This window comes from Colletotrichum abscissum (assembly GCF_030869225.1).
Source record: "Colletotrichum abscissum strain IMI 504890 chromosome Unknown Scaffold_12.1, whole genome shotgun sequence".
NCBI lineage: Eukaryota > Fungi > Ascomycota > Sordariomycetes > Glomerellales > Glomerellaceae > Colletotrichum > Colletotrichum abscissum.
The window spans coordinates 682,941-698,053 of record NW_026850010.1 but is presented as its reverse complement, the minus strand read 5'-3'; the positions used below and the strand labels follow the sequence as shown (position 1 = coordinate 698,053).

The following is a 15,113-nucleotide window of genomic DNA, read 5'->3' as shown; positions in this document are numbered from 1 at the left end:
TAAGCTGAAATTACCGTTGCGAACACTGTATCATAAAACATGTCTCCTACTTGTGCCTCGTTCGCACCCGGATCAGACGCTCTACTTGGGGGCTAGAAACAAATGAAATATGTTTATCGTCGGCCGGTGTGCGCCATTGACGCTCTTGATCTGCCGGCGACATTGCATAATCTTAGCACTCGTGATCACCAAGCTTCGCCGAGTAAAATTGAGTTTGGTCATATTTCAGCGTTACACGAATGCAACGTAGTTTAAACTTCTGGAACATTGACCTGCCTGTCAGCAGAAAATCTCCGTGGAGGAGGAGACATGCATCCAGATGGGGGCGGAGGCCAGTCCTCTTTCATCCGGAAGAAGCAGGGATTGGGGAGTCTAAGCGTGCCTCTATACCTCCGCGAGCTTAAGCAATATGTCGGAGAGGGGCACGGAGATGGAGAATGTAAACAAAGACTGCAGCTCTTTTCGACGTTCGTTGTTTACTTCCTGCTGGCTCCTCCTTCCGATCGAGATTCGCAATGCTTCGACCAAGCCTTGTTGCGCAGCCGCCAAGCCATAGAATCCCATCAACTGCCCCGCCGCTAGGAGCTAAGATGAGGCCTATGTCAATGAGGCACGAAGAAAAGGAACACGTTTTAGAAAGATGACTTGCTCCCCGAATTCCTACATGCGCGGTATTGATGGTGATGTTGAGCATTACGAATAGCTTCAGGATAAAGTTAATGCAGTTTTGTGAGCTACTAGAGTAAATGCCTAAGATATGTCTAATTTACCGACGCACCAATACAATTCGACCCGTAGATGGAATCAACTCCAAACGCCCTCAATAATGCCGCCAATAACACCGTAAATCACATTGCCATCCATCGCTTTCAATGCATGCGCGCCTTAAAGCACAAATTCCAACAGTAAACAAAAAATGAGTAATGAAGCCACCAGGACTTCAACCAGGAAGGCAACCTCCAAAATGCCATGATCATGCCAGACCCTGCAAACACTTTCTGAAAATACCGCTCAGCTCGCCCACGTGCTGTGGCTCGAACGCGCCATCGTGGTCGCCGCTGAAGGGCACCGTCTCAAACTTGGCAAACTTGTCCGCCTCCCAGCACATGGCCTTCTCACGCATGACGGAGCGGACAAAGATGACGCCCTCGCGCTCACGCTGGGTAAGGTTGGGGTCGTCGAACGGGTCGGGCTTGCACTTGATGAGGACGGTGTGGAAGTCGGAGACGCCGTCTTTGGGGAGTAACTGGCCCGGCTCGACGGTCGAGATGAGGCCGAGGCCTTTGTGGATGTGCTTCTTGATCTTTTGTAGAAAGTCGCGGACCTGATCCGGCTCGTTGTCGTCGTCCAATTCTTCGTCCTCGTCGCCTTCTTCTCCATCTTCGTGTTTGGCGACCTCGAGATCGTGAGCTGCTGTCAGGATCTCGGCGTCGATTTGATCCTCGGTAGGAAAGTCTTCCAGCATTCGATTTTGCTCGGGGCAGTATTCTGATCCGGCGTCACTGCTGCAAGCTGGTGACCCAGGAGTACTCGGGGACCAAGCCGGGCTATCGTCTTCGTAATCGCTCGAAGTGCTGCTGGAGTATGAGATCTCTGTTGTAAAGGTTCCCCATGTACTCGTTCGGTTCTCGCTAGGGGTCAGGTAGTCTCCGAACTCGCTCTCGCTGATGACGGGCGACCCGATGGGAGAACAGTCGGCGTCCATCAGTCTGATGTCGGCAGCAACGGTCCTGGTAAAGGTGAGGTGGGTGAGAGAGCGGTGATCCTTGGCGCTGGGGAACGAGGGGAAGGTCTCCGGGTTGGCCGAGTCGAGCATGATTACCTTTGTAACCTTTTCTCCCTGGTCGCGCAGAACCATAGCCATGTTCATGGCGATCATACCGCCCATTGACCATCCTCCTAATAAGTAAGGGCCCAATGGCTGGACTTCTTTGATCTTCTCGACGTAGAGTGCAGCGAGATCTCGCAATGTTTCGGGAAATTCAAAGTCATCGCCTCCAGGGCAATGCATAGGGGAAGTAATGCCGTATACTGGCCTCTCATCGTCCTCGCTAAGAGCTTCGAGGCGGAGAAAGGGTAGTGCGAGCCCTGAGATGGCGTGACACATGAAAAATGGTGTAAGGTGGGAGTCTTCGTCTCCTTGGAGAAGAGTGATGACCTCCATGTTGGTAATAGCGATGCGGATAAATGTAAGTAATATGATGAGATGAGTAAGAGACGGTAGTTGTCGTGATCTTAGCGAAAGCAGAGAGCAATTAGTCTTGGCAAAAAGCTGGGCTTTGGTGAGTAAAAGCAAAATATCTTTTGATTCTGAATGAGGCCGGTCAACCGGCGAGATGCTCACGAGAACCTTTGACGACCGAATGCGCCGAGAAGCTTGTTGATAACCTTCTGGAAGCACTTTTCAGCCTCCTCGAAGACCAAGTCTTATATCGAACATTGCAAACTAAATCCGTGATGGCAAAAAGTTGCAAACCGTGATGCAAAGTGGCGATGAACTCTCACGACCGAGATGACGATGTCAGTCTCCAGCCGTGCTGGATGGTGTTCCAGAGAAGATTCATCTCGTAGCCTTGAAGCGTGGAACCGCTCCGATAGTAACAAAAGATGCTAAGGAGATGGCACGGATACCCAAAGGACCACTTCCAGGCGCCATCCGCTTCTCCTTTAGAGTCACCGGAGGTTCTCCATGGAACACTGGACGACCACGGCGGTGACTAGGAGGGCCAGCGCGTGGCGAGTGATTGATCCGCAGCCGTTGAAACGACAGAAGGCTGTTCCCCAGATGCTCCTTAGTGTCCTGCGTCGATGGAGTTAACCATGGCATCGGTCTTCGGGAAACTTCATGAGCGCGACGCACACGAGCGTTGACAGCTTGATTGGATCGAGATCCGTGGTAGGGGTTCCTGTTTGATGTCGTGTGCTACCATGACGACATCGCGACAACAACAGTAGTCTCGAAAGAGATGCGGGGGTTTGTCTCCGGCAGTGGAACCTCGTCCCAGATTGTCGGGTATGCGGCAACTTTGGTGAAGTCGTTTACTACTCCTGTTTATTTCTTCCTTCGTCCTCATGATTCTGACCGCACATATGTCGTTAGGCTTCACTCACATTCAAAACAAAGAGACATGGAGAACCCAGACGAGATGCAAGACGAGTGCTGTCGATCTCACGGAGACCAAGTGTGGCTTGGCCACTAGTCACTCCGCAAAAATAAACCTTCTTGTTCTCCCGAATTGGAGTTTTGTTCAATGACACTGAAGCCTCCGAGAGGGGACGGAAACGGAGATCAGGGCCACGCTGACTGCCAGACTTCCTCGGGACCACCTCCGAAGTGAGGAAATGCTTAAGAAGGAGGACCTGATCACAGTCTTGTGGCATTTTCAAACTCATCAGCTCACTCCTTTCCCTCACCCATTTCTCATAATAGACCTTCATCCTCCTGCCGAGCGCTTGCTCCGAGATCCATCCCATAACATCGACAAGATGCAGCTCTCCAGGTTTGCAGTACTGCTGCCACTCTTGGCCGGCTCTACTGAAGCAGGCAAGATGAGGGCCCCTCGCAGCTGGGCCGCCGATCGTTTCGATATGCAACTCACCTGGAACCAGTTCGGTTTCCTCTCCCACCAGAAGATCGGTAACCCTCCTCAGGAAATCCCCATCTTTGTGGACTGGACCTGGATCAGCCAGTACATCCTCTCGCCCAAGTGCTACGGAGAAGAAAACGACCCCGCGGCCTGCCTCAACGCGCAGCAGCTCTACTACGACCCGGCCAAGTCGACATCTCACCGAGACGCATCTAAGCGTTTTCCTAGCCGCACTTGGCTGCCCAACCACTTCTTCTTCTGGGAGCCTCTCACGGTCGACTATGCGCAAGATGCTGTCCAGATCGGCCCGGTGACTTCAAACTCCATCATGCAGTTCTCTGATACCAACTTTGATCTCTCTGCTTTCCCGTACCCCTTCACTGGAGTTTTGGGTCTCTCCCCTGTTTTCAAGGGTGACAATGGTACGTGATCAAGAGTTGTAGATGAAGCTTCTCATATGACACTTTGAACTGACTCGTTTCCAGCTTCTTTCCAGTCGCCATTCTACCAGCAGTGGAAGGCCGGCCAATGGAAGAACCCGACCATCAGCTTCGTCTACTGCTACGAAGAGTCCATGAAACCCACCTGCGGTGGCAGCGACGGCCTCCAGTCCTTTGGCGGCATCATGGACCAGGTCGTCAAGGACAGCGAGATTTACTGGTACGCAAACTACGTCTTCCCCGACGTCAACACGCTTGCCTTTGAGTACTCTCCGGGTTTGTACAACTACTGGGCCACGCCCCTCGACTCGCTCTGGATCGGCGACGAGCTGCAGCCCACGGAACCCACGTCCAACAGCTCGGGCAAAGCTTCCATCTTCGACCACGCCTCGTACGGGCGCGGCATCCCTCTCACCCCCAACGCGTACGACAAGCTCGTCAACCTGACGGGCGGCCAGCCGCTCACGCTCGAGGACCCCACCATCATCAACAACGGCAACCAGTCCATGTACTCTGTCGACTGCGGCAACGTCGCCTCGTTCCCCACCGTGAGCTACAAGTTTGCTGGACACGACAAGGTCTGGACCAACACGCCGAAGCACTACGTCGAGACGCTGCCGGACGGGAGGTGCGCTCTGAATGTGCGCGCCATGGCGACCGGCGACAGGTTCATTGGAAACTTTGGCGAGACGTTCTTCAAGGACAAGGTCGCTATTATGGTATGTTTCCGCCATATTATTCCGTCAGTGACGATGTCCGTGGTACTAACGGTTGCTCCAGAACTTTGAGACCCTTCAGGTCGGTATCGCTGAGATCCAGTGGTAGGCAATCCAGTTTGTGTCATATTCGACTGCTCGTGGGATTGACGAAGTCAGGCCCTCGGCATAAGGTACTCCTGAAGGCCATGGGGTCACCTCAGGACTAATGAATCGAACCCTCGGTTCTCGCGTGGGAGTGAGTGCTAGAAAGCATATTTGTGGAGTAACGGCGTAGAATATCCAGATTTGTAGAGGTGTGACCCAATAATACTCAGAAACGGGTTGTTCTTTTCGCGATATCTTGGTCGCTTCCTCAAGGATGGATCGTGCATGCCCCTACACAGCAGTGTATCTGGGAGATTTCTGGTGGCTTGAGGGAGATCTCTGCTCAAAGCAGCATTGGGGCTTATTCAAGAAGCGAGCAGGCACCGACTGTTTCTAATTTCGGAACTGCCGGATCCATGTGGGAATCTATCCGGAAAGAGTGGATCCCGGCCCCGCCCCGAACGGGAGTCGCCTTTTTGGGTTCCTGGGGGGCTGGCTTCCCCATCCAAGTTGATCTCCAATGTTCGTGTACATTGCCTTACGGACTACGGCGTTGTTTTCGAATTGTTACAAAGTTCCTTCGATTTAGAATGATCACTGCAACCATGAATCATCAGTGGCTTTCCATCGAAGTTCCCAGTCACCGTGCCGCTTGCTGGAGCACTGCCTCATCCTCCTGACGCCTCTACAACCACGAAAAGCGACAGCGCTAAGTAAACAATTCAGTGTCTCTTGTAAATAGCAATGCTTTGGTAGATCAAGATATTTGAGTAGGAAAATATTGTCGCAGCACAAGAAATTGGTTAAGTCGCGATGGAGAGTCGTTTTTGACACCTGGAACCCCTCAAGGAAGTAGTTGAGAGGTGTCTAAAGCGATTAATGAGACTCGAGGCAAACCTGACTGCTATTGCTACAAAGAGGTTCTTTTGAATGGACTGCTATATCTGATCATATATGACTTACCAGGACCGGACTCGAGAGTTGCTTGGTTTAGCATCGTCAATTTCTAGGGCAAGTAGACTAAAATCAGAACAGAAGTAATCAACTCAGCAGGGGAATTTCAATCTCCAGTAAAATGGGGAATCTCCAAGCTCGTTTGATTAGGGAATTCCGTCACCAGTGTGATGCGGCACTCTTAGCAGTTTCCGGCACGAGAATTGAAGAACATGACTTAGTGCCTGTTTTGATATCTACGTGTTCCCCAGCACCTCCGCGTACCCCTCGAACTAACGGACCGGCCGCCGCTGAGATCCTGTCCGGAACGGTGCGGCACAGCCCCCGGAGCCGGAATCCACGTCGCAGCCCACCAAGTCTAATAAAGAACAAACCCGGCCGGCCTAAGCCTTAAAACCTTCCGTCTTAGCTCTTAGCCCATCTTTTTCGTTGATTATTCCGCTCCAAGACGGCCGGGGCACCTGGGTAGTTGAATGCCGAAGGAACGCGGATAAACAGTGGCGTCTCTATCCTATGATTGGATCTCACCGCGATCTTTCGAGACACGTTGAGTGAATAATACATAAGACGCCTCTCAACTGCCATGAAAGCCGATGGAACTCCACTGCTCATATAGAAACCTATCATCCTTCGTTCGGCCCGACACTATAGGGGAAGCGCCAAACAGGCAACTCAGACATCATCATCATCCTCTCGAGGGGGAACGTTACATACCTAAGTCCCGCATCCTTCCCCATTCTCAACCATGTCATCATCTCCAGTCGACGCCGAGGTCCTCATCGTCGGTGCCGGCATCGGCGGTCTCACGCTGGCAGCCATCCTCTCGCGCCTCGACATCTCGTGCAAGGTCCTCGAGCGAAGCGACGTGCTGCGCCCCGTCGGCGCGGGCATTTCGCTCTCGCCTAACGGCCTCCGCATGCTCGATCAACTCGGCGTGTACGAGAAAGTGCTGGAAGCGGGCCAGAAGCTGCGGAAAGTGCAAATCTGGCGCGGTAATAAGCTCTGGAATACGGTAGACTGGGCGGGCTGCGAGGCCAAGTTCGGGTATCCGGTCATGTCCTTGGAGCGTCACCACTTTCACAGACTACTCTTTGATGCTGCGGGAGGCGATGATGTCGTGCAGTTCGGCACAAAGATTGTTGATGTCATTGACGATCCGAGCGAGTCCTTCGTCAGGGTGGTCTCTGACGAGGGGAAAGAGTTCCGGGCTCACGTCGTCGTCGGTGCTGATGGGATACGGTCTGTTATCCGGAGATGCCTGGCTCGAGACGCTGGCCTCAAGGAGGCCAACACCATCAAGTTCACAGGGCGTGTCCACATGAGTGGCATCACCGCTCCGCTGGAGCATCTTAGTACTCAGGACCTCGGTGTCGCCAACTGGATGCTCTACGAAAACTCGACTCTCACAACTTGGCCATGCCCCGACAACCGACAATGGTTCATCGGAGTCACGGTACGAAAAGTCCTCCGTACTCCTACGCATGCCGGTAGGGGTGACCCTCAGCTAATCTTGGCAACGAAACAGAAAACCGACGAGAAGGTTGATTATGATCGGTCTATCTGGAGCAACTGTGACGAAGATACCATCAATTCAGTCTACGGAGACAAGTTCCACCCGTTCGCGGAGAAAGGAGAGTTTAGAGATAGTAAGTCAGAGAGCTGAATCCCTCCCATTTCGCTGACGACATTGCCGGGTGGCTTGAAGGAACGCCCAAATCTGACGTGTTATTGTTCTAGTTGTCGAAAAGAACGAGCGTATCCTTGCCTGCAATATGTTCCAAGAAGTTGAGTTCCCTTCAATGGCCCGAGGCAGAGTCTGTCTTATCGGCGACTGTAAGCTCTTCCTCTTCTGTCTTCCCTATCATTCCATGACCTTTCTCATCAAAGGTTGTTTGTGATGGAGGATTGAACCCGCTAACTGGTTCCAACAGCCGCGCACAGCATGACCAGTGCCTTGTACGTATTTGCGGAAACGCGCGCGCCCCTCTCAAAATCCCTCCGTTGCAGATCACGGAGCCTAGTCTGGAAGCTAAGCATCTAGCTTGGGGCTGCTCCCCCGGGAAAGGCTTTCCCAACCATTCCTCTCCCTAGTTCCAACGGCATTTTACTGACTTTTGGCAACTTTCTTGAACAGTGGCCAGGGCGGAAACCTAGCGTGAGTTTCTCCATGCTTGAGATCGAGATTGAGACGCGAATGTGATTGAAGATGCTAATCCGAGGTGTTTTCAAACGCAGAATTGAAGATGCGGCGGTTCTGGCTAGCCTAATCCAGGAAAATCGAGGGTCTTTGGAGCAGAAAGTAGAACCAATCCTCCAGAAGTACAGCCAGATGCGAGAAAAGAGGGCAAAGGAAGTGGTCAAGTTCAGTTTCCGCTTTATTTTACTACACGGAGCCTTTCTACCCTACGGCATTGGACCGTTGCTGCGGTGGTTGATCTATGCTTTTCTGCCCGGCGGCGCCTGGCTATGGTTTCTCGAGTTTCTGTATGGGTTCCAACCCACTGTACCACATTTAGACTTTGCATCGACAAAGACATGAGTGAGAGAAGAACGTTTATTATTCTGCCTAGCTCGTATGGGTCTATCTCTTTTGGGAATGCAGTTGTTCAACATTGATGTTTCACTCATTCTGGAGTAATCGCCCGAAAGTTCTATTACGAATAGCTGTTGGATCGGATTCAGCGGGTGCCTGGAGGGGAAAGACAAGACACACAGCCACGGGCGGGCTCACAAAGTCGGTCTTTTCTTGTCTTTCGCGCTGCGTGGGGGGGAACAGGGATATCGTTCGAGAGGCAGGGGTTTCAGTTACACTAAGACTATTCTGGCTGGATAACGACTTTGACTTGCAGGAGTACCCGTGAATACACGCAGTTGCAAAAGGACTCTTGTCGCTGCCTCAAAGTAGTCGTGTACCTCCGCGCTTGTTGTTGTTGTGCAGCTTTTTGCATAACTTGAGGGCGGCGCAGCAAGCGCGACAAGGTCGGCTAACTCGTCTTGGAGTCGGACTCGAGTTGCCGACTTTTGGCCCCCAAGACTAGTAAGATTGAGGCAGAGTAGGTCGGGTACATGTAAACATGTGCGAAGTCGAAAAGCCCGTCCCACAACCACAACCATACAATGTCCAAAGCTGATGGGCTTTTGCTGATGGGAGTAAAATTTACATGTACATTGTCAGTTTCCCAAAGCCGCACCCCATGGTCAACCACGAAACACCCCCCTTCTTACATCAACACCTCCTCCGTTGACTGTTCACCCCCCTCGAAGCCTCCCCGACACTGTGCATTCTAACCCCAGTTTGCATCCTTCAACGGTACCTTGCCTCGTCTCATCTTATTCCAACACTGGCTTACTCTGCAGACTGAAGTTATAACATCTCAAAGAAACCACCAACCACGACAATGGACCATGTTGGTATCAGACTTTGCCACTGCAGACGAAAGGGTTGAAGAAGACGAGTGACGCAGCTTTTCAAGACTCCCTCTTTTTTGCTTCAAGCCTTTCAAGCCTCCCTCATCTATCCAGACTACCACCAATCGTAGTCGGCGGCGGCTCAACCCAATAACCCACCGTCTATCTCTCGCTTTCCTCCTGCATTGGTATCGATATACTATTGTACAAATAGAACCAATGTGTATTGTATAATATCGTTTCCCTCTTTCTTTATCAACTCCCAAAACCTAGACAACTATACCCCATCATGTCTCTCACATCCCGACACCCGCTCCGCAAGAGCTGCAGCTTCTGCCGCGCACGCAAGATCAAGTGCAGCAACGAGACCATCTGCGAAGCCTGCCGCAAGCAAAATGTCGACTGCGTCTACGATTGGGACTCGCGGCCGCCAAAGACCCGCACCGTATCCCAAGACATGAGTAGAAACAACAGCACCGGCGGCGACAGCACCGGCGTCCCTGTACAACAGCGCCAGCGAGCCTCAACGGGTGGTTCGCCGCATTCCACGACCATTATGGAGGAGCCTGCACAGATGGAGGGTACCGGTGGTGCGGCGCCCGTGGCCCTCATGGGCGGCGGCGAAGACGTGGCTACCATGCTCAACAGCATGTTTATCGAAAACTTTGGCGAGAACCCGACGCCTGGGCCCAAGTCGAATCCGTGGCAGGAGAGGATATCGGCGTACAACCAGACTCTGCGCTTAACTTTACAGGATCGTAGCGAGAATGTTGTCAACTCGAAGTTTAGTCATCGGGATGTCAAGGTATGGGTCCAAGACTCCCTTCTGGATTGCACGAAGCTAACTTGACTCAAGTACACCGGCATCTTGCAGCTTCTCACGCACGACTTAGTCGGTCTCGTAGTTGATAAGTTTGGCGGGTTGGGATCCATCTTCATGGAACAGGGCGGCGGTAGATTCTATCTCACAGGACTCGCGAGCGACGCCACACCATCAATGTTCGATACAACACCGACAGGACCGAGCCCCTTGACCGACTACGGCACTCGACAGATTGGACAGCTGGTCGACGTGTGGTACAGCGTCCACCCTCTCTCCTTCCTCGTTTCCAAGACCCTTCTTCTTCGCGAACTGAGAGACGGCACACACGACGAGGTCCTTCTGGCAGTGATCCTCGCCGACGCCTCCTTCTCTCTCGGCGACGAAGTTGCCATGGCACGAGGACACGTCCTCCTCCGGTGGGCCTCAGCTCAACTCCAGAACCGTCCCATCTCGACCCGGGTCAGCCAACCGGGCATGCCCGGCGCCGGCATCTCTCTCCCCGGCATCAGCACGGCACAGGTCCTCATGCTCCTGGGCTGGAACAGCCTCTGCCAAGGGCAGATCAAGCGCGCCACGTGCTACATCGGTCTCTCCGGCCGCCTGGCGACCGAGATCAAGGACACCATCTCGGCTTCCTCGGCGCCCCTGACGACGAGCCGCATCAACGGCATCGACGTCTGCGAGGTCGAAAAGGAGATCGTCGCCTACCTCTACTGGACGACCTACACCCTCACCCTCTGGACCTTTTTGCAAATGGGCACCCACTTCTCGCAGCTCCTCCCAACGAGCCTCACCTCCATCTTCCTTCCCGTCGACGAGACCTCGTCCGTGCTGATGCGCCTGGACGAGGTCTCAGACAACTTCTCCACGCTGCAGAAGCAGAAGAGCATGATCAAGGAGATGTGGCCTCTCGCCCACATCGCCTCCATCACGGCCTACATCTTCGCCCTCTACCCGCAGGAGCCCGACCCCAACGAGACGGTTAGCACCAACTTCTGGCAGGAGGCGCCTCTGCTCGCACTCCAGCGCATCCAGCAGGGCAGCACGCCCCAGGACATGGAGTGCGTCTGCCGCGAGGTCTACCGTGTCCTGATGGAGAGCATCCACCTCCTCAACCGCCAGGTTGCCCACGCGCCCTCCCGCTCCCTCGTGCTGTCAGTGTACCACACCATGGCCATCCACCTCCTCTTCCCGGCCATCCTCCCCGGCGCCCCGCCTCCAGCAGAGCCCTTTTCCCTCACGGCCGAGACCGTCGAGCGCTTCATCGGCTCAGCGCAGGAGCTCGTGGGAATCATGCTTCAGATCGCGGAGCAGACATCGCAAGAAGGCCCCGTCATCATGCCCGCACAAAGCAAAAACTCTTTCCCCGACGTCTTCTGCCTGGCACTAGACACCTGCGCCCGTGGCCTCTCCTTCATCTACGCGCAAAAGCAAGCCGGCGTCCTCAACATGGAGCCGCAAATGATTGCCGTCTACGAAGGCCGCCTCGAAGCCCTGGCATCCCGCCTCCTAGGTATCGCGGCCTCCGACTTCCTCTCCCCCGGCGGTCAGGTCCGCGCCATCAAGAAGCACCTCAAGGCCGTCATGCGCGCGTTCGGCGGCAACGTCAGCAGAAGCAGCAGCAAGAGCAACAGGAACAGCACGGGGAGCGGCATGAGCATCCCGATCAGCATCAGCCACCACGCGCGCTCCGACTCGTACGCATCTTCCTCGTCCACCACGACGCACTCCATGTCGCGCCGCAACTCCTCCCTCCCGCATACCCCGCCCCAGCATCACCACGACCACCCGTTCTCGGGGGCCCCGACGGCCGTGGACTCGGCCTCGTCCTTCATCAGCCCCATGGACACGTCCATGATGCCGTCCGTCTCGTCGTCTTCGTCCGCGGACGACTCCATGACCTCGACGAGCGAGCTCGCGACCCCGTTCAACCCTTTCAGCCCCGGAGACAGTCACAGTCACAACAAGCACCAACAGCAACAGCAACAGCATGACTGGCGCGCCGCAGACGAGCTGTTCGCTCACGTCATGGACCCCGCGGCGCTGGGGGCCCCGACGGGGGATCACCACCTCACGCTCGCGGACCTGGTGGACTGCCAGGCTGGCGCGGCGGGTTGGTTCCCTGACCACAGCGGCGGGCAGATGCTCGTCGACTTTGACATGGGGGCGGCGGCCAACTGGGAGTGGCCGTCTGTGAACGACATGGGTGGTGGTGGCGGCGGTCACGATGCGGGGATGACTGCGGCAGCGGCCGCGGTGGGGAGCGACATGGACGCCATGTTTTACAACTATTTCAAGAAATGATGGGGAGGATGTGATGCGTTGGAAGTATCCGTATGCCTTTCCATCTTTCTTGTTTCGTCGTTTTTCATGACTTGATGAAGAATGGTTTTCTTTTCTTTACTCCCCTTGCCATTTTCTTGGTATTTCTTGCATTGGGCTCGAAGGGGAGCGAGCCAGACAACACACCCCCTTACTCCCTTGTACAGGATCGATTTCATTTGGGGGTCCCTTGGAACGGGACCGTGTCTTCAACAGCTTCTCCCTTATTCACTGCATAGCTCCCAACTAGACGGGCAGACAGGCAGCCTTCATTCGCCGGCAAGGCATTCTTCCTTTCTTTTCTTGATCGCCTTTTGTTTCACATTCCATGGCTTAGATGGTTTCGGCGGGGTTGGGCATATTGACAACAATTCGGCGTTCAAGAGGTTCCGGGCTTACATTTCTTTCACATCCTATTTTTCTTTCTTTTCTTTCACTCACACAATGTGCTACTTTCTGAGCAAGCAGAACGAATGGGGGACAGCTAGGAAGAAACATGGTACGAAAATTGGAAAGGGAGCGAAGAATGAGGGTTGCATTGGCTCGCCATCTGCTGGGAGCGCCAAGGCAAAAAGGCGCTAGGAAGGGCGAGAACCAGAGACAGAATTGTGTGTTGGAATTGGACGGATTGTAGGGCTTGGCAGCTGGAGACATAGTTCAAGACAGCAGCAGCAAAAAATCCAAATCCCAAATTTTACCTTACTGTGCACCGCGGGCCACTCAGCCCAACGCAACAGACATGCAGTCATTCCTAGTGCAACGTCGGCGAGCAAGGGTCCGAATCCGTTTTGTGGATACCGGGGGGGGGCCGGGATGCGGTAGGGATCGTACGGGAGGGAAGTGGATCATCTTGAGTAAGGTGTGCACATATTCCGTAGAGTAAGTACGTATCTTACACGGTGTCAGATCTCTCGGAGGAGAAGAACTGAGATGGTTGGACGGGAAGGATTCGAAGGATTTGGAAGGGGGGGTGGGGGGAGAGAAGAGAAGGATTCGGGGCGTGGGGGAAGACTCGCTTCCCTTTGTGGGTTCTGTGTGGTACTTGGCTTGGTTCCTTGTCATTTCTCCCTTTGTGTGTTATGGGAGACACATCTTCTGCGAGCCTGTGGAATTGTAGCCATGGAACATACACGCTCAAGCTATAAGCCGTTTGTCATACCAGAAGAAATTAAATACCATTGTGTGACTGATGGAATAGAGTAGATGCTAGATGGAAATGGGGCCAAACTAACACCCAAAAACAGTGTGCTTCAAAACACGACCCCCAAGATAGAAATATGCGGAACTTTCGAATATTGAGTTTTATAATATTCCGTACTTAATAGACCTAATGCACACCTAATTGGAAGAACCAATATCGATAGTTTAACGTTTGATAGCCCTACGGCAAGCGATGGAAGGCGCGTCTAATCGAGAAGGGTGCGCCACGGCGGTAGTCTCGTCAATCGTATCCATCGTATCAGCCACCCAATAAGCAAGATACCAAGCACTGCTTATCTAAACGTGAAGGGCACATGAATCATGAAGGTCGTCCTGACCGTGAGATTCCCAAGTCATGTAAGTGAAGGAGCGCCACCGCCGTCACCCGAGCCGGGCTGGTCAGCAACCGGATATGTAGGTAGGCAGGTAAGAAGGGCGGTACTGACCTACGCCTCGGGAATCCTATGGGAGCGAACTTGCAGAAAGAGCCAGCTTTGGAACGGATACGGTAACCGGTGAGCTGTGCTGTTCTCCCCGAGGGCAGGCGGTGCAGTTCATGTTTAGAGGCAATCCGGTATGTGCTTAAACGATCTCTGTTAACCGGGATAGGAATACGATTGACGCAGGCGCGCGGGCGGCTGATGATAGCGGCAATGCTGTACAGCAAGAGATAGGCAGGCAGGTAAGGTTCTTTCGGAGCTTACATCCAGAGATCCGGACAAAAGCTTTCTTGAAAGTGGGAAATGAAAGATACGTCTAGTCCCGACAAAGGGCGGCGGCTGGCCATTGCTTCTGCTGATCTCTAGTGACAAGCTTCTGGACAACTGGGTCTTTCCTCCTAGCACCCACGTGCTCGAGATGGAATTCTCGCTGGCCAAGGCTCTGATTTTACTGCAGTGACAAAGTCAAACTATTGCTTGGCATTTTGCCTATCAATCCTTCTCCAATCCCTGCGCGCTTTATGAGATACCTATGTGTTTTCTTAGCTAGCACTGGAAGTCTCGCAGACTTCGCCACAGATAGACGGAGGAGTTCGTTGCAACTAAATTGGGGGATTTTCGACATGCCCAAGATGATGTGGATGACCCAATCTACCTTAGTATGAGAGCCGCCGATATTTCACCAACGCACCGCCAGGTGCCGGAATCGGCCTTCCTAGTCTCGGCTCCTGAACCACAACAGGATGATAAGCGTTATCTTTGGCGCGCTGTTTTCCCGCCTCTATTTCTAATTGCCGTGTGGCTGTATCCCATTCCTCCCGCTCACAAGCGCAGAGAGGAAGAGGGAGGAGCACGACGGTTGTGAGAGGATCGCGCGCTTTTCCCCTAGTGGTAAATGCGCGGGAGGGGCAGCCATCCAGAATTGGCTAATTAGGTACGATTCGCGAGGGATGGTGGCTCCCGTTAGAAACGTTGGAGAGTGTTAAGAGGAACTACCTAGGAAATGAATGACGGGTGACCAAGAATTCACCGTAAATACCATGCCGTTTTCTGAATCCTTCCTTCACAAGCGAGACGGAGAAGGATATAAACCTGGAAGTAGAACGTCTGTGGCGTGCTTCCTCCCGATGATGTGA

General features: G+C 53.5%; 4 protein-coding genes across 4 annotated transcripts; 3 read left to right on the top strand and 1 right to left on the bottom strand.

The window, feature by feature from the left end:
• Positions 1–973: 973 nt before the first annotated feature.
• On the bottom strand, positions 974–2,164 carry CABS01_05971 (uncharacterized protein; the record flags this gene model as incomplete). Its single annotated transcript, XM_060539339.1, has 1 exon — positions 974–2,164. One exon carries the CDS (start codon positions 2,162–2,164, stop codon positions 974–976), a length of 1,191 nt encoding a protein of 396 aa, XP_060404734.1.
• Positions 2,165–3,486: 1,322 nt separating this feature from the next.
• On the top strand, positions 3,487–4,852 carry CABS01_05970 (uncharacterized protein; the record flags this gene model as incomplete). The annotated part of the gene is made up of 3 exons (XM_060539338.1): positions 3,487–4,009; positions 4,073–4,746; positions 4,808–4,852. The coding sequence occupies 3 exons, from the start codon at positions 3,487–3,489 to the stop codon at positions 4,850–4,852; spliced, it is 1,242 nt and encodes a 413-aa protein (XP_060404733.1).
• Positions 4,853–6,529: 1,677 nt separating this feature from the next.
• Positions 6,530–8,323, top strand: CABS01_05969 (uncharacterized protein; the record flags this gene model as incomplete). Its single annotated transcript, XM_060539337.1, has 6 exons — positions 6,530–7,237; positions 7,310–7,430; positions 7,522–7,617; positions 7,716–7,740; positions 7,919–7,939; positions 8,020–8,323. The coding sequence occupies 6 exons, from the start codon at positions 6,530–6,532 to the stop codon at positions 8,321–8,323; spliced, it is 1,275 nt and encodes a 424-aa protein (XP_060404732.1).
• A 1,158-nt stretch (positions 8,324–9,481) lies between these two features.
• Positions 9,482–12,319, top strand: CABS01_05968 (uncharacterized protein; the record flags this gene model as incomplete). The annotated part of the gene is made up of 2 exons (XM_060539336.1): positions 9,482–9,997; positions 10,049–12,319. The coding sequence occupies 2 exons, from the start codon at positions 9,482–9,484 to the stop codon at positions 12,317–12,319; spliced, it is 2,787 nt and encodes a 928-aa protein (XP_060404731.1).
• Positions 12,320–15,113: the final 2,794 nt, after the last annotated feature.